We start from the raw sequence: 23,881 nt of genomic DNA on the forward strand, positions 1-23,881 counted from the left end.
TCAAGTAATTCTTTGTTAATGAAGCAAATTAGTTCAGCAGCAGCAGGCGGTCTCTTTTTTCAAAGAGATCTCAAAGCTACTGATGTGTAATAAAATTAAGGTAGTTGTTCACTGTGCACTGGACTCGTTATTCAGAGTGAGTAATGTCACCAGGAATTAGTGACCTCAACTTCAAATGTGGTATCTGCTGAAAAATAGATGTCACTTCTAAAAGCTGGTTAATATGGGAGGTGGAGAATCAAGTGCTGTTTCAACACCCACATTCTTCTGTGTGAATCACAACCATGGACCCTTGCTGCTAAGACACGATGACATGATGTATTTACGCCACCACTGACCTGCTAAAGGTGGAATGTCAGCCATGATATTGATTTTTTTTTTAATACTCTCTGACATCAGAAATGTAATTTGCTGTAATGAATGATCATGTCCTCTAAACACCATCCCCTTTCAGTACATGCTGCAGAAGTACCTACGATAGAGCCAGTATGCTTCAAAAAGAAGGCTAATGTTTAAATATTCCGTTCTTCTGGAGACAAATGTAAGCTGCCTGAAGAACAAAAATGCTTTTCCCCTGTTTGTGAGCATTAAAGCTAAATTTTTGAATCACCTGAGGAGTGGAAAGGGATGAAAATTAATCTGTTTGCTGCTGACTTACAGTGCCTGAATTCTGTTCTGTGACCAAGTGCCACATGTGAATGTGTTGCACTTTTGCTTGGCTGCTTGATTAACTGGAATCGAAAGTACAGTCCAAGAGCTGCAAAACAATCTTTTCCTTGCCCCATAGTTAAATCAGTAAAAACAGACCTTGCAGAAGGGTACATGAAAACATCCCGCTGCTGCTGGCTCCAGAGTTACGTTTCGGTGCTCCACAGGGCAGAGCTGAAGCACCTGCTGTCTCTTTGCAGCGACTCCGCACAGCGCGTCAGTCGTACGGGAGATTTCTACGCTGATCGTCTGCCCGTCGGGTGACATGGCCGGTGCATTGCTGCTTTGTGCCAGGGAGGGGTGGGCATGCTCGAGGGTTACAACAAATGCTGTAAACTGTAGCAGGAATTAGTGTTCTTCCTTCTCTGACAGGAACTCCTTTAGGTATCAGAATTTCCCTTTGCTACAAGACATTCAAATTTAACCACCGTTTAGTTAGTTATACTGACAAGCTTTTTTTTTTTTTTATTGCCTCAAGTTCTTTCCTTCCTGCTCATGAAAAAGTTAACAGCATCTTAGAGGTGTTACTATAGTATTTTACTGAAGCTCTTTCCAGACTCCAGAGATGGCAGAGAGGATTTTTCTGTTTGGAGAGGTGGTAATCTTTATTGAAATAATGTGTTTATTACTTAATTTCCTGAAATATTTCTCGACTTGAAACTGTTTAGGTGTATGTAAAGCATGCCCTGGCAGGAAGCCCTGCCCGTAGCAGCTCCTGTTGAGGGAGCGAGCTCATCCCCATTCTCAGGGCAGGCATGTGAAGTATCTACTCTAGAAGGAAATGCAGTGTTTGGGTAGACATTTTCTGCCCTCCCTGTCATCCATCTTGCACTGTCAATCACATAGATTTGAAAGGAAAGTCAGGAATCACCCCAGGGGCTGATGTCAACTTGTTTCGATCTGTTGGGTTTGACCTACCATTGCCTCTGCGTAGCCAGACATGGACATGATAGTTTGTGGCTGTCCCACTCAGATGAGCATGACTGCATCTGCCTGTGGCTTGTTAGACACTTTGATGCTTTCTGTGGCTCTAGGAGATCCTGAAAAGTGAACACGAAGAGCATATACTTCTATGCGAAGGAGAAAAATGTTTGAATAGCAACAGTCCATGTTAGTCTAGATAGAGCTTTTGAAGTCCATCTAATACTTACTGGCACTTGACATCTGCCATCCTTTTGTTCAGCTCCATTGAGGTGCCCCCATCTGCACTTTTACCTGTTGTCCACTCGTGCAACTGCAATAAGATGAGACCAAACATGTAATTTATATGTTTCTGAGAAGACTGTTGCACACCTGTCCATCAGACAGCCAGAGTTCTGCCTCAGACCTCACTTAATCATGCTAAGGTTTGTGAATTCTCTGTTTGAACCTATTTAAGAATGATCCTTGTGCTGCTGCTCTTTACAATGCTGTTTGACCAATTTTTTGACATTCTTGTCAGGGAGGTGAGAAAGTTTATGGTTATGTCCTTGCAGCATTAGATTGAGAAAAAAGTACTGTAGCATTCCCTGATGTTAGTTATGAATGTTGGTTCCTGCAAAACTCTGACATTGTCAAACAGCCTTTTTTATTTCTTTGTTTGCAACCATGCTCTCCATTGAAAGAAAAGACAATAGATACACTAGATGTGTCAGGAGATTCCTTTGTTACACTGATGACAGCCTAGTTCTATCTTTAGCCTTGTATTGCAAGGTCCAGCCCTCCCTCTATGAGGATACGTATGACCTGGAGCAAGAGCTTTCCTAGCAAAAAGTTTGTTTCCACTCTGCAGCTATGTCAGTTGATTGACTCAAAGATATTACTTGCCTTACAAGTCTTGCCTTTCTGAGTGATGGAAGAGAGTTGCCAAAAGCTAGATATAAATAACGTGCTGGTCTTCCAGTGGAAACTACGTGTGCATGCTTTGTAAGCGTGAAGTAATGTATCCCTGCATGAAAGAGGGACAAACTGCTGCACAGTACTGCAGGTTAAGAGAGCTCACTTAGCAGTTACTGCGAGGCAGTTAACATGCTGTAAATCTACACCCTGCTTTCTCATGGTCATTTCGGATATGACTACAAGACTATCAAAGTGGATGTTCAGAGTGTAGTACAGCGTGTCTCGCTCTGTTATGAGCTGGCTGGTATAACCTTCCTGAACATCCAGTCTTCCTCCAGCTTTAGTAATATGTTCCACTGCTTTGAATGTGTCAGTAACAGAAATCTGTAAGGCACCTTTTGCAATATATAGAGCATGAGGATCCTCTCTGTTCCCAGGGTACAAATACTTTTACAAGTGACCAATGCCTCAGGAACCTGGAGGCTTATTGGAATTTTTACTGCAGGTGCTTGCAGGAACATCTGACCTGAGGGCAAGTAAAACCTGTTCCCCTTTACCATGCATACTACTCCATGGCCTCCTCCCTCATACATTACAAATCATCTGTGGTGTCTAATCCTCATTCTTTTTTCTTCCCAGGACAGTGTAAGTGATCCTCTGAAATTGCTTTGAGCTCTGTGACGTAGGCAAGAAGCTGGTGGCGAAAGGAGAGGGGTTTGCCTAGTGGAGTCTAGAAGTTAATCCAATTTTTAACCCTTAGGTCTGATAAGAGCTATGGCTTTCCCAAATCTCTGATTTCTTGGGGCTTAGGGTCTCCTGTTACAATAACTCTTGCCAACTTCATGGCCTTGTTTGAGAAGTTTGCTTGATTTACTTGTTTATTAGAATTCTATGTAATTAATGAGGCCTTCTTTGGGGTTCCATCCTCTACTTACTGCTAGGATCTATTGTGTCTCACAAACATTTTTCAAGTTGTTGTTGAATCCTCTGCAATTTTTATCTTCTCTTAACTCAGAGTTTAAATCAGAGTTAACAAGATAGCTCTGTTCGCTGGCTATGCCAGCATCTCCATCATTCTATTCCAAGTTTGATGTCTTGCTATCCTTTTGGGCTTCCAACTTGCCCTTCTCAGAACATGTAAACCCGACTACTGTTTCCACCATCCTGGATCAGACCAAATAAATTGTACTTTCTCAAGCTGTGGCTAGTATTAAATGCTTTATGTGGAAGATGCCTGGTACCCTGAAGAGTGTTTCTCCTTTACCAAAGTATAAACACTCCTAATCCAGAGCATGTATTTTCCAAGCAGGTGGATGTTCTCCCAGGATACATGCAGTCCTTTTTCTTTTGGTTTGATAGGCTCTTGGACTTACTGGTGTGAAGTGTCAGTGAGCAAAAGCTGGCCAGTAGTGTTTATCTCTTATTCCAAACGTGTCTCTTTCTGTTCCCTTGCTGTTAATGTTAGTTGTGTTGATCATTTCAGCATCCTTTTGCAAGCTTAAATACACCTCCCCTGCTTGCCTTCCCTTCTGCTGCTTGAGTCAGGTTCTGGATATCATCCTTCAAGCTTCAGCATTCATCCGTAAGATCTCAACTGAGCTTTCCTCCTTCTTCCCTACCATCCAGTCTGCTCTCACTGCCTCTTTTGCATATGTTGTCCATTCTTGATTCTGTGTTACTCCTTAGTGTCTGTCCTTACCTACAAACGTGTTAATTCTACAAAACAAAGCCATTAAAGCTTTATGCAGTCCTCCTGGGTTGTTCTAGACTCTTCTCGTACGTGCCTCTGGCCTGTAAGTTCAAGGCTGGGATGCTGTTTGCCTCATGTTCTTTGCTTAGCAAGCTGCATACGCTCACTGTGCTCATGCATTAAGTGATCCTTAAAGTGCATTAAAAGCCTCATGTGACAACTGTTGTGAATGTGCCGTACTGTGCTCGCAGGGAGGCTTGAGCCTTTAAGTATAGACCTGAGTTCTCACAACTCCAGGCAAATCAGGTCCAGAGACTTGCTTAAAGGCCTTTTTAGAAATGTGTCATGGTAGTAGAAGAGAGAGGGAGCGTAACATTGTGGTAGAAGAGATGGGAAAGAGAATAGCACAGAGAGGGTGGACTACCTTTTAAGCACCTAAAGCCAGGCGATAAATGTGGCTCAGGGCCGTTGATTGCTTTCTGTAGTGTCTTTACCCATTCCTAGCTTGCTTACACCACGTAAAACTTCATTTGTGGTGTTTGGGTGTGATTAAAATGGCAGTCTGAGAGGAGAGAACCCTGCCATGACATCAACTTTCCACTGAGTTATTTAAAAAGCTGGATTTATTTTTTTTTTTTAAATCCTGTGATGGGTCATAATTTTAAAACTAGTAAATATTTCTCATTGTAAGAACAAACTTCCTTTTATAGTATCCACATGCTGCTGTTTTTACTGAATCCAGCATGGAGCTATTTCCTATTTCTAATTGTTCACTCACACTCAGCAGCTCGTGTGTGTTTATGTGCGCGCTCTCTCTTTTTCTTTCTCTCTCAGCTGTTTTAGCCTTGTTGATCTATCACTGTGACTTTGGCGAGACGACGCCAGCTCTCAGTGTTTAATGGGCTGTGAGCAGGAACGATCAGCTATTTCCTCTGCCTGTGAGACCATGATGTCATCAGCTACTCTGGGTTGCTTTACCATCTGCTGCTGCTGTTGCTTTCGTGTATGTGGAAAGAATGTAAACAGCACTTTCCAGATGTTCTCAGGGCTGCTGGAGAGCCATAAATGGACTGTTTGGTTCAGGAATATTACTAATCTATTTAGGAGATGGTGGTGAATAGAGTCACAAAAACATGTAGCTCCAATGCGTACCCTGTGCAACATGCTCGGTCAAGCGTATTGCACTGGGTTGTTGAACGGTTAAGTGGTTACACAAAGTGTTCAGGACTTGAGCTGGGTAGGTGAACTATCTGTATAACTGCTCTTCTTCCCTCTCTTACCCTTCTTCCAGCTTCAACTCTTGAATGAAACATAGCAACAACGTCCTTCTAATCTCATGCAAAGCAAATGCTGTTTTGTTCATCCAGGCTGCCTCCAAGTTTTAAGTGATCTCAACGGATGAAGAGTAAAGAAAAGATAGATGATCTATTTTTTGAACTCGCGGTACAATATTTGGTGTAGTAGGAACTACTGAATAAACATGGGGGTGTTTCATCTTGGTGCAGTATAGAATAAGAATTTGGAAGCCAGTGTCTCTCATGCCTCTCCAGGGCTGGAAAAATCATCAAATTTCACCCACTTGTGGTATATCCAAAAAAAGTCTATTATGGGGGAGAACCAGTCACTTCCTTCTCTAGGGTGTGTGTGTGTTTTTAATGCATTAATTAATTTTTATTGAGTGGTGGAAAGACTGATGTCAGAGCTGCATTGCAGCTGGATGTGCAGGAACACAAGGTTGTAGGAAATAATACAGCTAACTTCATAAGGGCAGTGAAAGTTTAACTGTGAAGGATTTAAAATAGCAAAGCTGAGCCATATGGATATTAAAAGATATGACTGAATCAAAACAACAGTCTAATATTAAACTAGATTTTGCTGGGGGAGTAGCAAACTTCTTGGGTTAATTTCTCTTGTGTACCCAGTGTCCAAGGGTAGGTCTCAGCACCTTGATTTCTGACTTTGGTATTACCAATTTCTGGCTACTGCAGGATACAAACTACAAGGGGCAACACTGGTTGTGTCTTGCTGTTTTTTTGCCAGGCCTCTCTATTCAGGAGTCTGTAGAGTACCCTTTTCCTTTTACGGTGGTCTATAAACTTGTCCAGCATGACTTCTTCCCTGGCACCTCTGACAGTTCAGATTGCACAGATCCATGACAGCAAGGCAGAGGGAGGTGGAGAGAAGTGCTTTGGAAATTGGAGCCAAGAAGGAGTGCGGTTACATAATTGTACAAAAGGAAAAGGATTTTTTGTTTTGTTTTGTTTTTCCTTCTCATACCCTTCTGCAAACTGAAAAAATGTTGGAAAGCTGGATGGAAAAACTTCAGCATCATTCGTCCCTGTGGGGACATGAAATATATTGAAATATTCCACCTGTTTTATGGCTGTTGCTTTTCCTCTTTCAGGTTTGACATCTACAGGAAGGTGCCGAAAGACCTTACACAGCCAACCTACACAGGGGCTATTAGTAAGTAACATTTCTTTTTTATGTCCTTGCATCCCCCTGGTCTAAAATTAAAAGATCGTTTGGCTTCTCTGTCTCTGGGAGATTTTTTTAAAGGGATATTAAACACTGGAAAGGGTATCCTTTGTTGCTGAGACAGCTCATTTTGCCTAATCTGTCAGATCGTACTAAACAGCAGGGTAGTTTGCATGGATTCAGAATTTCAACAACAAAAAGTGGTAAAGATACATTGTCATGAAAGGGAGCTCCTAAAAGCTAGTGCTGAAATACCCACTCTCCTAGCTACTGAAGTAGCTAGGGAGCTTTTTGCTAGTGTCTTCCCATGAACACAAGCTATGAGTCTGCTCCAAACACTGGTAGGAGGGATGACTGCAGATTTTTTTTTTTACTGCTCTGCTAGGCATCCCCTCCGTCAGTGTGAACAACAGCTGGTAACAGTTGCATTGACAGTTGGTGTACCCAGGTGTTTGCTCGCTGAAGAGTCTTGAAGAACCAAACCTACTACAAACAGGGAATCCGGGTTCTGGATCAGTAAGGAGCAGTGTGGGTGGCAAATACGTGGTGGCCAGCGGTGAAGATGATTTGGGAAACACATAGTTCTCTCACAGTGTACTCAGAGGATTCATCTGATGTTGTAGGTGGGACTAATGAGCAGAGATCTTATTTTGTTGTTATTTGCCATGCTTTTAAAGAAGAAAAATTGCTTGGTCAGAAACCACTGATAGCAATCCACTCTCACTCCCGTGTATCAATACATAGACTTCAGCTGATATAAATCTCTTGCCTTGGGCCCCTTTTCCTTCCTTCCTCCTTCTGAGGGAAGCTGTAGGCTGAGTAATGCAATTTCACACAATTATATGCAGTGAGCACACCGTGCGGAGTGGTAAACATTGATCAGGTTGATCCTGCCAAGCCCGTAATTAGACGCCTAATGCAGCTTTCCTGTTCCATTGAACAGTAACTTCCTTTGATCATGTAGCTGTGCTCCATTCATCCATTCTTGTAGATGGGTCAGTAGCCTTGTATGTCACTGCTGACGTGAGTGATGTCATATCCCTTGGTGACAGCAGGCATCAAATAGAACTGAGTCAGTACCAGTGAATCGATGGGCACAAAGGAAAGCTCTTTGTGAGCTAAAGAAACTCCACACTCCTTACTGAGGATGGCAAAGACTGGAACAGGTTGCCAGCGGTGGTGTGGAGTGTCCATCCTTGGAGATACTCAAAACAACTAGACTCAGCCCTGAGCAACCTGCTTTAGCAGACCCTGCTTTGAGCAGGGGAGTTGGAGGGGATGACCTCCAGAGGGGTCCCTGCCATCCTCAACTATTTTGTGCTTCTGTGAAGATAGCACATTACTCTAAATATTTACTTTCAGAGACTACTTGTCCTCTGTCCTTCTCCTGACCACCAAATTACTTGCATGTTGACTCCCTTTTAGGTTGGCCAAAATGGTGAACAAAGGGCTTGAATAAAACTGTTTGCTAATTTAGAGGTGTATGAGATTTAGTGTTTTGAAAGAACACTTTGAACTTGTTAGTGATCCTGCCTTCTCTTCTGTTTTGGAAACTAAGAGTTCCCACACTATAACTGGGCTCCCTTTGAGAGTTTGTCGTGTTATGAATCACCTGCAAAAGAGTGTGTTTTAGAAACAGAAAAACCATCAAAGGCCATCCAGTGCTAGGCTTTCTGATCTGCAGTAAACAGCTCAAGTGATAAGTCTGTTGTGGGAAGGCTTGAAGGCTGTGACTCTTACTTAAAATTATTAGCTGACTTATTTCTCTCTATTGTTATTTGCAGCTTCTCAGGCTTTGATTTTCTTCTCTAACTGGTTCTCCTACTTTTTGTCAGAGTGTTTTTTAGACAGGCAGATATAAGCTTTTGAACCACACAGGCAGCCAACAAGCTGTGGTGGCTTTGCATGTGAGGATCTTATGTGCAGCTTTCCTAATGGGCTTTCTGTCTGACCAAGCCTGTGACTTGTAATTTGAAAGCCAGTAATCTTATGTGTTGTAGGAGGCCATGAATGAGACCAGCCCATTGCCATGCCAGTTTGAAGCCTGGGAAGATTGCATGTTTTCGTGATAAATGCTTTAGAGAAGTCAGCTTGTAATAACATTGGGGACTTGAGGGTAGGGGAGGGTTCTGCCTCGCAAAAAATCTTTTAAGGTCTAGTAAATATGTAAAATGACTATGGCTGCAACTGTGTTTTGGCTTTCTTTAAGTCCTCCAAGTTCTACAGAGCAGATATAAAATAGCCCATAGTATCTGGCTCTTAATTTAGGCACTTCCCACATGATTTCTGCTGAAACTTTAGTTCGGTATCACTTCTGGTGCCAAAGGCACTTCTGGAATAGGAATGAGTTTACTACAGGATTCCTACATTTGCTTTTGGATTGTAAAAGGACTTTTTTTTTTTTTCTTAAGTTTGAGGTTTATTAGGGAAGAAGGCACAGATTAGATTACAGAAGAAAAGCAACGGAAAATACCAGCTCTGCTTCTGACCACCAGGGCTAAAGTGGCCAACTCTTCTAGGAAAGCAGCAGCTCAGGGAGAGTAAGTGCTAGGGTGTTTTAGTGAAGAAGAGCAGGTGATCTCGAACGCAAGCAAGTTCAGAAGCCAACTGGAGGGTTATTGAGGCTTTCTGTTGTGTATGGATTTGTAATTTCAAAAGTTGCCGTGAATGTGGCATACAAGACATTTCAGATCTGTGTAATAACCCTTCTGGCTACTAAAAATTAGTAGGAATGAAGGAACCAAGAACAATCCCCTGCAGTTACTGGAGTGAGGTTTGTATAGGACAACATACCCACTGCTGTGGGCTTCTCTGGAAAGTGTGCAGAAGTTAGTTGTTCCTTAATAAAAATCGCTTCTTTCAGACAGAATTGTGATCCCTGTGCCACTCAGTCAGTCATGCCACTGTTGTCCTTCTTCTACCAGATGCTTGTGCCAGCCTTTGCAGGCCTTCCCACCCCTGTGTAGCGTGTCTCTGATGGCAGCACACAGCCATTCTAACAGACCTGACTAACGTGGTGACAACTTGGCCATGTTTGGGTACGTAGGCAGCAGCAGCACATGCCCTGGCTGGCTGACAGTTGGCATCTGGCTGGACAGGAGCAGTCTTGACTTCTTGAGAGAGGGGCCTGCAACTCGGACAGCTGCTGTAGTGCTCCTGCTATGTAACAGTCAGTGTGGATGCATTGTTTGCATGCACATGTTGTATGCACACATGGTAACGTTATCCAGAAATACTCTAGGCTGTTTGGAGGCTGGAGTTTTAAATACACATCAGGAAATATCAAAGTTATGATTCACATGGTATCTGTAACAAGACCCGTTTCTTGCACTTCATAGCAGTTTGCTCCATTGAATAATAAATACTATTAATTTTATGCCTTAATATAGACATGGATCCACGTTCTCAGTTTGTATGATGTGTTAAACACTTTGCGTTTCTTTCATTTCTTCTGGGGTGGGGAGGAGGAGTCAGGAATGTACATAGATGGAGTATGTCTCAGAAGGGATATGTACAAAAAGGTTAGGCTGTCAAAGCTAGTGTAGGAAAAAACGACTTGGCAGAATTTCCCATCCTTTTGGGATTACTGATTAGCCAACAGCAGCGTGTTTCAGTGTGTCTAACACCAGCAACCTTTGATAATATTGATTGTGTTATCATACTAGAGTTTTAAGAAACCTGCCTTAGATGGTCCTTCGAGCTCTGTGGGAACATTGCAGTGCTCTTGCAGTTAAGCTAAGCTTTATGCATGAATTGTTTTATTCTGTCTGATCCTAGCCTTTAATTTACTTTTCCAAATATAATGCAGTTGTCAAATGTGGGTGGCAGGAACTGCACATTTGCATGGAAGCAAGTAAAGGCCCTCACTATGAAATAAGTAGCTGAAGCACTGTGTGTGTAAATTCTTGTGCTGGGAACATCATATATGCGTGCAGCTCCACATTAAGGAGAAGAACTCACGTTCTCTGTCTGAAAAAATGTTGGCTCTAGAGACAGTTTAACACATAAGGCTTTCACGTTAAGTCTCACGCCAAAGACACCCCCTGCCCTGAAAACGTGTGTGTACGAGAAGAGTTTAACACAAGAGTGGCCATGCTAGTTAGGTCAATGCAAATGTCCATGTAGTCTACTGTGCTCTTGCCAGAAGTGGTCAGCAGCAGATGCCTGAGAAAGAGGATAAGGACAGGTTAAACACTTCACCAGGCTTCGGTCAGTTGGCAATTCTGAACTTCCTGAGCTAGAGGTGGTTCCTTTGTGTTTAGTAACCCTTGGTGGATTTCTTCTGCAGGGCAGAAGAAGATTCCTTTTTGAAATCTTAGCCTTTTTTTAAGCAACCTCCACATCCATAGTCAAGAATTTTCAGAATTTAGTTAGGTGTTGCGTAAAGGAAAACCTCCTCTGGTTTTTAACCTCCCCCTTCCCTCCCGTTCCCATACTGGAAGAGACAGTGAGTGGCTTTTCCCCATTCATCTCCTTCAGGCTGCTCGTGATTTTATACACCCCTCTGATGTCCACCCTCAGTAATCTCTTTTACAGGTTGAAAACTGATTTTGAAAGTAAGTCCCTACCAGGTGTTTCAGGGCATTTTTGCAGGACTTTTTAGATGTAGAATAGTGGAATTTTACTGTACTGTAAGTACAGTATTGGTAAGTATGGTAGTATTGTAAGTATTGTCACAAGCCTTCACTGCAAGAGTGGAATTGGAAGATGGACTTGAGGAAGCAAACACTTTGTATACTGGAAAAGGAGAAGATAATTTGATGATGTAAATGGCAGAGAAGATAGTTAAAAAACTGGGAGAGAGAGAAAGCTCAGGGAGAGAATTTACAGTAAGTAGTACCAGGCTTGCATAGAAGTGCTGGAGAACAGAGGTGTAGCTGATGCTAGCCTTTACAGGATGATAACAAGCAGAAAGGAATATGGGAAGCAATTAAAGGAGAAAGGGTTGTCTCTGTCAAACGCTTTCCCCTGCATACTGCCAGAGATGAGGGATCTTGTGTCTCTGCTGTTTGGTGATTAACAGTAAGAAACACTGGATGAACTAGTCTTGTGCTTAGGTTACTTTTTTTGTGCTCTTACGTAGGTGTATATGTTCTTACAAGAATTTGCTGCTGTGCTTTAAGGAGGCCATGCTCCTCCCCCACACTGAATGGTGCACCATGCCAATGGAATGGCTTAGCTGCGTTACAGAAGCACACTGCTACTGTGTCTGGACAGCCAAGAATTGGAAGCAACTGTGAAACCGTATGAGATTTTTCGTTAGAAATTAGTATCGCCTCTTGCTTCCCATTTTCCTGCTGGTCTTTGACTTTATTTTTCCCTTTTCTCTCTTTCTTCATCCTAGCTAATGGATTTTTTGGCATCTCTTTTAATCCCTTGCGCTTTGCAGAGGGTCAGTAAATTAATCCACCCTTGAAATGACTCTGAGGAAGGGGAAGCAACGCATTTCTCTTTCCTCAGAACTATAAACTGACTAATCTGAAGAATGATGCACAAGGCTTTAGGTCACTTGAGGGTCTGTCTCAGTATTTGCCTTAAGTACCTCCTCTTTCCTTCCCTTGCCTCTCACATTCTCTACCAAGGGAGTTTGGACAGGCGCAATTGTACAATAAAATTGCTCCCCAGCCAGTTGTTGCTTTGAGCTTCCTGAAGGAATGGGTATTCAGGCTGCATAGGTCATGTGGAATAAAGTTGAGGAACAGGGTTTTTCTTATGTATTTCTCAATCCTAATTAGCGGCTATGGTAAAGTGGTCATTTCCAAAGAGTGCTTGGTCATTGCAACTCTGCTGGGATTGAGGGCTGAGCCAGATTGTACTCCTGTTGTCACAGCCCTGGAATAGCATGCCATTTCCTGGTTTACTCTTTCGTATAGTGATTCATGGTGAACTTGGGTATTTTATTTAATACATGCACACATTGCAGCCCTGTCTTCTTGAGTTGGCACGTCCTTGTCTATTCCAATCATCCCTGCTCAATAGGATTGACAGCTCTCCTTCCTTCCAGCCCCTCCTGTGTGGGTCAGTGACTGTCACTGCTGCATGAATGTCACTGTGCAACTTTGAATAGTTTCCTGATGAAGAGTAACTAGTAATATGCCAGTTACTTTGGGTTCCCTTCTTTTAACTCTAGGTTGGCATTCTTAGAAAAGACATGGAACTTGTCCAGGTACTTTGCTGTTCCTTCACTAGGAATTTTCCCTCTCTGAAGAGTCAATATATTGGCAAATGTAGAAATTGGAGAATTATAAGGCATTGGCTAGACTAGTCCATTATCACTGTGTCTCTGCTGTACCAGCTCTATGGAGTGAGTAGCGCAAGATGACTTACACATAGCCTTAGAACGTGACAAAAAACCAAATGTCTCCTAATTCACAAAACACTGTGTAGCTAACTGTAAGGCGGTGCTGATTCTTTTTCCTTCCTGTAGGTTTTAGTAGCAATAAAATTACATTTGGAGGAAGGGGTCCAAAGAAGTCATGTTGTCAAGCAACTTTGTCAAGAAGGAGAGAGAGCTGGCAGACCAGCATTGTGTGTTGGAGATGGAGAATGCAGAAGCCATGGGGAGGGGGAAATCACGATGGAAAAGGTAGCCTAAGAATTAAGGTGGCCAGTAGGATGTTGGGTATTGGCATGCCATTGAAGTCACTGCTCTGATGGCCTCGTCTGGGTCATTGTCTCTAAAGAGTGTTAGTTTTCAAGTGTGTCTGGCATATCCCTGGGGGGAATAATATACATGGGTGAAAACAATTTTTGTCTTTGTTAGAGATATGAAACTAACCTTCTCCTCTCCTTGCCTCTTTTCCAGTCTCTGTCTGCTGCTGTCTCTTCATACTGTTTCTCTTCCTGTCGGAGCTCACCGGATTCATAGCCACTGAAATGTAAGTAAAAATCATGTTTTCTGTTGTTTGAATGTATGTGCCTATGTGATTCTTTACAGTTTTACTATGTTATCTTGGAAAAACGTGCCTGTAATTTCCCTAGGTCAGTTAGTTGTCTAATGGTTTTTGGATTCCTTTTGATTGAGTGGGAATTCTCAGTCATTCATTCAGCTTTTTAATTTACTAAAGTATGCTAGGCAAATTTGTTTCTAGAATTCTTCTGATAGAGAAAACTGTTCCAGACCTGCTTGATCCTTTATTAGTTGTATACTGGATTTCTCTGTTGAGCGCAGTGGATATTTTTCAGGTGACCACACATCCCATCAAAAGCTCCTGACCCTTTTCAGTTTTCTGATGATCAGGTGTAAGGTAGCATGAATGCTAAGATGATCGATGCCAGTCAGTTGCAGTTTCCCTCTTCCTTCTTAGGCTGATGATTTCTTGTCCTCGTCTGAGATTTGTTTCTCTTCTCCTCCTGAATAGGCAATTTCATCTGTACTTATCTGACTCAAAGTGATCATCAAAAACTAGTGTATTTTTCATTAGTGATACCATCTATTTAAATGCATGGTGCCTGCTGGTTGAATCCACATGGTCTGTGCTGTGAGACTGTGAGGTCCCATTGCAGATACAGTGGGATCTCTGACGAGACATTTTCTTTCTTCTTTATCCCCATTGATAAAATCGGTATTACATTCTGTCAGTCTTCACTGGATGCATTGTCCAAGGTAACTTCTTTGGGATGTTGCTTTGAGCAAAATGAGAAATCATTTCCAGTTTAAAAAATGGCTGATAGAACAAGTATTTTTTAGTTAATCAGATTTTTACTTTCCCTCCCCACCCCTCCCCGCCCCCGGTTCTCATGCTCCTCCTGCCTTGAAGTAAGCTTTTCTTAGTAACTATTAACACAGGTACCTTTGTTTTGGGTTCTAGGAAATATTCTCCACCATCCTGCTGATGTGGCAGTGAGCTCACCAGACTGTGATGCACAGTTCCTGGATAGTTAGGAAGGGTGGAACTTTTGTCAGACTTAGGTGATGGTCCAGATAGCAACACATGTCACTGCTGAGCAAAAAAGATCTGAAACGCATTTGGCTCATATGCAGTATTTAGGTTGATCATGCTTTACGTGGCTTCTGATAACCATGTGATTTTTTTCATTGTTTTTGTGCAGCTCTGACTGGCGTCAAGAATATAATTTCAAGAATAATCTTAACCTTGAGTAATGTTTAACCTTAAGACAGTAGTGTAATCTAGCTCTAGCTATTTTTTATGCCCATTGCACGTTTACTTCAGAGATGGTATCTTAGGTTTCTTACTCGCTGTTTCTTTGAATTCAGTTCTGTGCATTTGCTTGTAAAATACTAGGGTCACCTTACCAACACACTTCTTTCAGGAGCTGAGTTTTTTTGTTTTAAAAAATAAAGAAATGTAGACAAATTGCTTCAAGTAAAATAGTACTTTTTCATGCTCTGCACTTAGATCTCATTCTCTCATCTGGTTTTCTTTTTTCTTTTAGTTAATGCTTTACCAGAGGAATTAGTAATATTTACCTAATTTTGATCCAGTTACTTGAGTGCACATGCCTTTATGCAGTGGTAGTTTCCTGACTAGAGATTTCTTTTTGAACAGCAAAATTATATGATTCTGAGGCCTTCTCATACTTTTTTCTTAGCAAGGTGATGCATTTTCTGCAAAGATGTTAGAGGTGCTATAAGTTTCTGCATGCTCAGCTGACAAGATTCTCATTAAAATTTCAGAGAGATGGTAAACTGCCTTTCCCCACAGGAACTGCGTTGGGAAGAGGTGTTGGTAAGCAATAAAGCAGTAAAATTTTAGAGAGGATGTCATGGAAGAGACTGAGACAAATGAATGCAACAAACTGATTCGTCAGGGACTGCCCTACACAAAGCTTGCAGAATATGAAAACCTGCTTCTGATGACTTATAGGTCATCAAAATCTCTCTTGTTGGAAACAGATCACCCACAGCATTTGTGAATAGGCTCCCCCTGTAACAGCAGAAATACTTCAGAAAGTCACATAACAAATTGCTTCCCAGTTCAGCAACTTCTAAAGTAGAAGTAAACTTTTCTTTTTCCACTTCTTACTCATTGCTTTCTCTTCTGGGAAACCCAGTACCTTAGAGGTGTTCAAAGATGTTGCTAGCCTCTTGTGCTTCCCTTTCAAGTGTGTATTACTGGCAGCACATTGCTAGGCAGTATAGCCTTATTGTTCTGAATAAGGGCACAGAGTGTGGAGCTCTGCATGGTCTGGGACAAACAGCGTGAGAACTCTGTGCCACCATTTAAACTGGGTGGTAGCAAATAACAGGGGAGACAGTATCTCACAAAGACATTTTGAGCCTTGTTTGCCCACGAATCAACTACTTTTGAAGATACAGAAGATTCCTTATGTGCAAATGTTCAGTTCCCATCAGCTTTTATTGCAAGCTTCAAGTTTCTTTTGTATTAGAGTCTCCTATAACAGATATCTCTCCCAGCTTGAAGTTTCCTGGTGTCAGCGAGGATCTGAATGATTAACTAGAGTGTGCACTTACATGGGGTGATCTTTCCTGCTTTGCCAGTGCCAGCTGTGCTATGAGACTGCATCAGTCTTTCTCCTCTTGTGTAATATTTCCCTTAAAGCAGTCATGCCCTTGACAAAGCTGGATTGCATGGGAATAGCTGCACATTTTTGATGGCAAGGTGAAATTGAGAGCACTTGGCCTGGTGCCTTACATCAGGGACATACTAGGTTTACTGATGTGGACTCGTGCTTACCTCATAGCCCTATTATGTGGAGTTAATTGTGCGTGGTGTGTGTGCATTGACAGCCTGCTTCAGGGCAAGTCAGCAGCAACCTCCACAGCAGTGGTACCCCCAGGATTAACTGTCTGACTCTCACCAACGGGAGGTTCCTTTAGGTGCAGATACCAGGGTGAGAGGTTGATGTGGTTTGAACTCATGCTGTGACATGAGAAAATAAGGTCTGCTCCACATCACCCTAACCCATAATACTTGCTAGCTTCTACCCATTGTTGGACTTTCTTCTACATTCATACAGCTGTGGCAACTTAAATTCCTGGTATTACTAGAAATCTCTGTTTGGTCACTCTTGCCCAACTTCAAAGCTGTTTTTCCTTGGCCAGCCCATTGTCTTAGCGTTTATAGTCTCAACTGCTGAAGACTTGTCTGGGTGGCAGAAGGCCAAGAAATTACACCCTCATCTTGAGGATAACAGTCATAACACTAAAAGCAAACAGATTACCTATGTGTGGAAGACAGTGTGCATCACAGTAGCTGTGTCATAACTCGTGTGGGCATTTCTAATGAGCGCTAAGATTGCGTCTGTGCACGGGAGCTTACTTCAGTTAGGAAGCCGAACTAAGACACTGTGCGCATTGCAGCGGACATGCAGGAAGTTCATGTGGCATAGGTAACGCGCTATAAATGCACATCCTATTTTGCTGCTGACTAGCTTCCTGTGTAGACAAGCCCTGAGTAGGTTAGAAAACTCTAGTTTCTCATCTTCTACATTTATTGTGAGACCCAAACAGGCCTCTGAGCAGCCGTGAAGGAAATCAAAGCTTGGTTCTTAGGTGGGGCTACATCCTTTTCAGGAAAAGCACAGTGAAAGGCTGGTGAGGGAAGAGGTTTTTCTTCCTTTGTTCAGCCACAACCCATCATTGGGTTTGCAATGGTGAGGATGAGTTTGACTCTGGAAATCAAGGATCTTTTTTTTTTCTGTCCAGACTGAGAGTGACTGAAGGCTTAGTCCAAAACCAGAACCTGTATTAACCTTCTCAGTTCTGTAAAAGACAGGTAAAGAAAAGCAGGTTCATGCTCCACATTTGAAGGGCTGCAGAATTGACAGTATCAAACACAGTTGTCCCACTGAGCAAATGACCCAAATGGGTCAAGAAATGAAGCTGAAGTGTTAAATGTGTCTGGTATTTCCTGGGCAGGATTGGTAGTAGGTTGAGAGCTGAGAGCAGATTGTGGGCTAGAAGTTGCTTGGCATACCTTTAACGGCCTTCCTCATTCATCTTGCTGTTATGTTGCAAATCAAGAATGTAGAAATCACCTATCTCTTTCCTAATTAACTCAGATCAGTGCTAGAAGTTAATAGCTGGCAAGATGATAATCCTGCAGTTTTATCACTGTAATTAGGTCATGAATTATGTTCTGTAGGATCAATAGGAGTTTTCCATGTATTCCATCATTAAGGAGGAAAGATGTAATTAACTGATCTAGTCTGCCTTGCATTGGCAGCCAGGGGAAGGGGTAGGAGGGTATGAATGTGATACTTGTGGTATGAATGTAGCTGCTCAACAACAATTCGTCTGCCACAGCACACTGTAGAAAGCAACAGACCATTCCTGGCAGTAGTGGGGGTTTTTTTTTCTTTTTTTTTTTTTTTAATGAAGTAACTGGCACTGAATGGGCTGAAGTGACAAGTTTGCCACCTGGAAGGCTGTACCCTCCTGCAAGGCAATTAATTACTTAAGCAGAATATCTGTAATAAAAATACTGCCTTTGCATAAAAGCATAAATCATCAGCAACGTCCAAATAATTTTTTCATTTAAGGTGACTGGATCATTCACTGGGGACACCTGCTTGCGTTAATCTTTATGGGGAATAACCCATGAATATCACACAGCCCAGCTTCTGTGCCAGAGCCACATCATGGGCACAGCTTCACTGCTCATGCAGGCTGTCAGGTACCCCGAATGTGGGAGGAAGGAAAATGCCAGGAGCTTCTGAGACCAACATTGCTTGTTCACACTGGATGCATTTGCATGCCCAAGACCGATCCTGCAGTGAAACAGAATTGTTATACCTGCCTTCAGAGCTTTGTGTCCCTTAGCTCTCCAAGGTATGTGGAATGTGTCTTTTGGCTCTTGGCCCATGAAAATTCCTTGTAACAACCTGCAGGATCAAGCTGTACCTGCTGTAAGCAGCAGAGTGTGATCCTGGTGCAACAAGAATTCTGTCTGTTGGAAACTGTAGCCTTGGAGCATAAGCCATCTGCACCAGGAGCACAATGCTACAATTTCCACGTTCTGAACCAGGTTCCAGACATTAAGTTGGAGATGCAACTCCAGCTCCACCAGCTTATCCAGTTGAGGCAGATGAAATGCTGGAGCAAGCCAGACCAGCATAGAGAATACAGCCTCATAGTCAGAGGAGAATGGGAGTTGTAATCCTGCTCTTGCCATGGACTGACCTTGAGACACACACTTTTCTATAGAAGGATGTAATACTTAGCTGCCTACATCTCAGGGGTGCTAAGAAGCTTAATTAATGTTTGCGTAGTAACTTGGAGATTACCTAATAAAAGGTGTTATATATTTGTGAAGTGTTGTTATGCTGTTTGTCCTAATGTATATGTGTGGGTTAGCAGGAAGCGGAAGGTCATGTCATGATGTCATTTGCAGTTTCTGACTCAAATCTACATTGACGTCTTTTGAACCCTTCTCCTTCTTCCTGCCTTCTGGAGAACTGTAATTCCTTCCTTTGTAGGACAGTGTGTTTTCTGTGCTTCACAACTGAGCCGAAACCTGATCTGGGACAAAGACCTTCTCAATGAAGAACTAATTGAAATTCAGGGCATGGAAGGAAGATTATAAATGGCAGAGCAATAGACATATGCACAATTTATTACACAGTAGATAATTTGCTGACCTGCTTGTATTTCTTTGCACAAATTGAGAAGAAGATGGCTTGTTTGTCCTGTGTTGTGTCTTCTCTGGTCTGGCACAACTGCGAAGAAGATAGTGCAGGAATCTCAGCTTTGGATGGTTGTGTTTCCAGAAGGTGGTTGATTAGAGCTGAAATGGCAAGCGGAGCCAAGAGAGCTCTTCTGAGAAAGTCTTTTGAGAAGCTTTGGGCTCCCTCAAGAAAGAATAATTATCTTCCCTCTTAGGCTTAGGGTCCTGGAGACCAGAGAGTGCCTTCTGGGAGTTGGAGGACAAGGTAAAACGCAGCTTGCTGGAGTAAGTGGTTGTACTTTCTGTATGGCTGATGACTGGGGAGGAGGGTGCCTCGTTGTTTTCTGTGAAAGAAGTAGAAGAAAGAATAGAACTTGAAGCAGAGGCTAGGACAAGGAGGACAGAGGACAAGGAAGATGTGTTTAGAGAGCACCCATACAGTGTGTGAAGCTCTGAAAGATTAATGCAATGTGTATCTTGAATTCAAAGGGCTGCAGGCTCTTCAGCTGTTGAAGTGCTGAAGTGTCTAATGTTAGTCGCCAAGGCTGCTGGATGGAAATAAGTTACTGAGGAAGTTTTGTTTCTCGGAAAACAAAGCTGTTGTGTCATAAATCTAAGTCCTAAAGCATGGAGAATGGGTCTGGCTTTCTTTGGATAAAATCTTAAAGAAATGCTAAGCCCTCTTGCTGATGTTTCCCCCTTTCACTGCAGATCATGCAAATGGCACGAGAGAATCTTAGCCAAACAGTCCCTCTAACTTTTTCTGTGTAATGCTGCAAGTTTGTAAGCAAACTGAGAAGCCCGGCAGCACCACTCAGGAAGGTGAAGTATTTTGAAGTGTCTCTTCCTAGAAGTGAAGCAGATTCTTTCTGTGTGGATCACAGCTCCTGCTGTGTGGAGAAACTTTCCTCCCTTTCCTCAAATCAGTGGTGGGGGGCCCTGCGGGGGAAGAGGTCCACCTCTCACCTGTCCTGTTGCCCTCGTTGTACTTTCATAGCTCTGCACCTCACCTCTGTTTTATTGTGCCACTTTCATTCAGATAGTCTTTAACAGCAACCAGTAAAATACAAACTCCTTCATACTTACGGTCTTTGGGAGAGGTACCTGCCACCTTTGGAGTCACAGTATGACCCTAAACGCAGCTTCTCTAAACAGCCGTAGAAGCAGCTGCATTTACAGTGTCCTTCTGCCTAACCCTGGGTTTTATTTCCCTTGTGACTGTCCCAGATTCACTGTTAAGCACTCTTACTCCTGGGACACTTTAAGTTCCAGGAGGGACAACTATAAATTAGAGCCAACTTCATTTCTTCCACTGGAGATCCTGTTCCTTCAGGGGGCGTTGCTGGAGGTGGTAAAGAGAGCTTTTCTCAACATCCCAGGATTGTCCGGTTAAATAATAGGAAGGCTGTGTGCAATTTGGCTTCTTGGTCCTGGGGAGGAGGGATAGCAAGCGAGGCAGGAGTGACAGTTCTCTGCCAGCTCCATCCGGACTTATGTGGCAGTGGTGCAGGGAGAGATCCTGGAAGGAGTAGCCTTGACCCTGGAAGTTTGCTTTACCTGTGAAGTTTCCAGAATGTATTTTGGGACTGAAATTTCCAGTTTGTTGAAAGTGACATTTCTTCTGATGTTTGCCCCAGCAAGCATAGCCTGTGGTGTGTTGTCATTGTGCCCTTGGTTCCCTATGGTGAGAGGGAACCTCAGTAACAGAGCAGGTCAGCAGAAAGGGTGCACTTTGGAGCTCCGAATAAGAAACCTGGCTGGGTTTGTTAGCTTGGGCCCTCTGCAAGAGCTGATGCTGCCAGGAGGCGGCAGTGGCCAGAGCTGGGAGGGAGAAGCAGGGTTCCGCAGGGAGGGTGCTCCATGAAAGGTGGCACTGCAAGTCAAGGGGAGGGGAAGGAAGGACAGACTCTCATGAGCTGTCAGATGTCTAAGGAGTGATAGGTAGGGTTATGAAACTGGGAACATGAGTAGGAGAGGGGCAGGGGGCTACTAGGTAAAGAGGAGGAGGAGGAGGAAGTGGCTGTGAGCCTTGCCCAAGGGACAGGTTGGGAACCGTTGGTCCAGTGACCGGAGCACAGGACAGGAAACCAGTTCCCTTTATCTGCGACTAATGGGCTGTGTGACGTGGACAAACAGGCCTACTTCTCTTTGCCTTAGTGATCCAGTCTGCAACCAAGTGACCTCACTGCTTGCCTTCCTATGTAAGTGCTTCCATAGGCTCCGTGTGCACCATTTGTCCTTTGACTTCTACGAGCAACCACTTCTCACTTGCTTATTACTGAAAGGCTTACGCGCCTTTGCTTACAGACCACGCTGGAAGTCAGCAAATACAAACACTGACCTTCCTAGAGCCTTCCTCCAAAGAGCTGGGATGTTCAGCTGCACTACTGAACCTGATGCGCGCTTCTGCCAGCCCTGGCGCGAATGCTCCTTTTTCCCAGTAACATCAAGTTGCCCGTGGCACTGGCTGGCCATGGCCCACATCTCTGACAGCAGAGAGCTGGGAAGAAGCCAAGTACTGTTACGAAACAGGTTGGCTGGCAACTGGGATCTTGGTGGGAGGACTCGGGAAGCGCAGAAAGGTGTATTGCTTTGGGGGATTAATGTCTGTCCTGGCTGGGGCTGCTCCTCACAACCGTATTTGGACATATGACTTAATCCCGATCAGTACCCAGCCTGCCAGTAATAAACACGTAGAAGATTTAATGCATTCCACCCAGGAGGAGAGGGCTCAGCCAAGAAGCTTCTAACTAGGTCACTGATGAGCAATCTTTCCCCTCCCTCTGTGTCATTTTTATTAATCACTTGAAAAATACGTTGAGTAACGATTGCAAGCAACTTGTCAAGCCAATTAAAAACAGAGAAAGGTAGGGCTGTGAAGCTGAAGACAAATGCTGTGCTGGTTTTAAATGAGTGTCTGTAAACCCTACTGACCTGTGAGTAATTACCTCCAAAAAAAATTGGCAGCTGTGTGTTTCTCAGTGTGAAGGCTTGTTTCTTCTGAATCTACAGGGCAAACAGTTCATTATGGTCCAGAGATGTATCACCAGAGCAAAATCATTTTGAATCTGACTTGCAGCTGCCCTTAGTCTGTTTTGTCTATTAGCATATAGACTCTTCGGCAAGGGCTTGTCAAAGGATTTCATGCACTTTGAGCATTCAATAAAAATAGTACAGAACACTTAACTAGGGAAGGTAGTTTATTTTCTGTAGCTTGAACATAAGTTCATAGCTTTATAACCTGTCCAACTGGAAGATAAGTTGTCAAATCTTCTTGTTTGATGAGGCTGAACAGTGTTGGACTTTGAGGGAGAAAGAGCTGCTAATCAATCTCTCCGTCTTCTCGGTTCAGTGTGGTGAGTTTCCCTAGAGTGGATTCTCTAAGACCATTCAGCTAATTTGGCTGTGCTTGTGTTGGTTTTTCTTTGGTTTATGTTTTATGTGTCGGATGGATTGTATGTGCCAAAAATAAATGTTCATACTCCTGTATTCTTTTTACTCTATATCTGTATTTCGTCTTTGTGAGATATGTGCCAGCGCTGTGGGTTATGAAATAACATTATTCTTCGGGAGACCATTGCATAGTGTTTTCGATCCTGCCATCCAGGATGTTTCTTCCCATCTGTTCCTGGCTGAAATCCTCTTCTAAATTTTAGTCGTTGCTTTTGTTTGCCATTCATAGATTGAAATGAGATATTAAGGAAGGAGATACAAGTATGCCATGCCTCTTTCTCTTGCCGCTGCTCTGTCAACTGGGTGGCAATAGCAAATGCAAATTAGTTACACAAATAAGCTCTCCTGTATGATAAAGAGCGGTCTTTCTCTCAAACTATTTATGAAACAAATCGACAAGCACATGCTTCCCTCTTTCCTAGAAAGAGTAGCAGCCTAGGGATGCAGAGGGCTAGCACACCAGCCTGCCACCTCTTCAACATTAGGTTCTTGTATTGTATCACCTCTGGAAACTCAGGTTAGGGAAGGGGGCAGGAAGCATAAATCAGAGCAGGAGTTTTGTTTTCTGCTGTTGCAAGAGACTTGTTTAAAGCCTTCTGCGCTTGCCCAGCAAGGAGTAAAATTAAATGGTGATGTGCCCCCACGCAGTTGTGGGGAGCTTTTCCTGCTCTTGTAGCTCTGTTGCAGCTGTCACTCAATCGAACCCCCTGCTGCAAAGGCTTCTTTTTCCCCTTCCTAGGCGAATTGTTGTTTTTTTCCTGTATGCCTACTATGAAAAGTAGCTGTATGCCTGAGCCCACCTGTGTTTTCTGTCCTCCAGAGTTAATGAGCTCTATGTGGATGACCCAGACAAAGACAGCGGAGGCAAAATAGAGGTGAATCTGAACATCAGTTTGCCAAACCTGCATTGTGAATGTGAGTACCCCTTTTCACTTACCAGTTTTTCTTTGTATTTTAACTAATACTTGAAATGGGCCCAAACTGGTACAGTGGCCCTTCTGTAATAGGGTGGATGGAGATCAAGTAGCTGCAGCCTTTGCCAATACCCCATCGCTTTCTGTTCCAGGCCAGGACACCTGTTTTCTTGGACCGTGTGCTCGTTCTGCAGCCCATGTTAGCAGCTGATCTCCCTCTCTGGCTTCTT

General features: G+C 43.2%; 1 protein-coding gene across 1 annotated transcript in view; it reads left to right on the forward strand.

Annotated features, from left to right (window-relative positions):
* Window positions 1-6,322: 6,322 nt before the first annotated feature.
* The window catches only part of ERGIC1 (endoplasmic reticulum-golgi intermediate compartment (ERGIC) 1), a 37,057-nt gene continuing 19,498 nt past the window's right edge, over window positions 6,323-23,881 (forward strand). The window contains exons 1-4 of the mRNA XM_010286737.1: window positions 6,323-6,432; window positions 6,621-6,682; window positions 13,500-13,572; window positions 23,558-23,652. Of these exons, the coding sequence (XP_010285039.1) occupies window positions 6,323-6,432; window positions 6,621-6,682; window positions 13,500-13,572; window positions 23,558-23,652 (340 nt within the window). The remainder of the gene's footprint in view (window positions 6,433-6,620; window positions 6,683-13,499; window positions 13,573-23,557; window positions 23,653-23,881) is intronic.

Source organism: Phaethon lepturus, unplaced genomic scaffold, assembly GCF_000687285.1.
Source record: "Phaethon lepturus isolate BGI_N335 unplaced genomic scaffold, ASM68728v1 scaffold7065, whole genome shotgun sequence".
Taxonomy (NCBI): Eukaryota; Metazoa; Chordata; class Aves; order Phaethontiformes; family Phaethontidae; genus Phaethon; species Phaethon lepturus.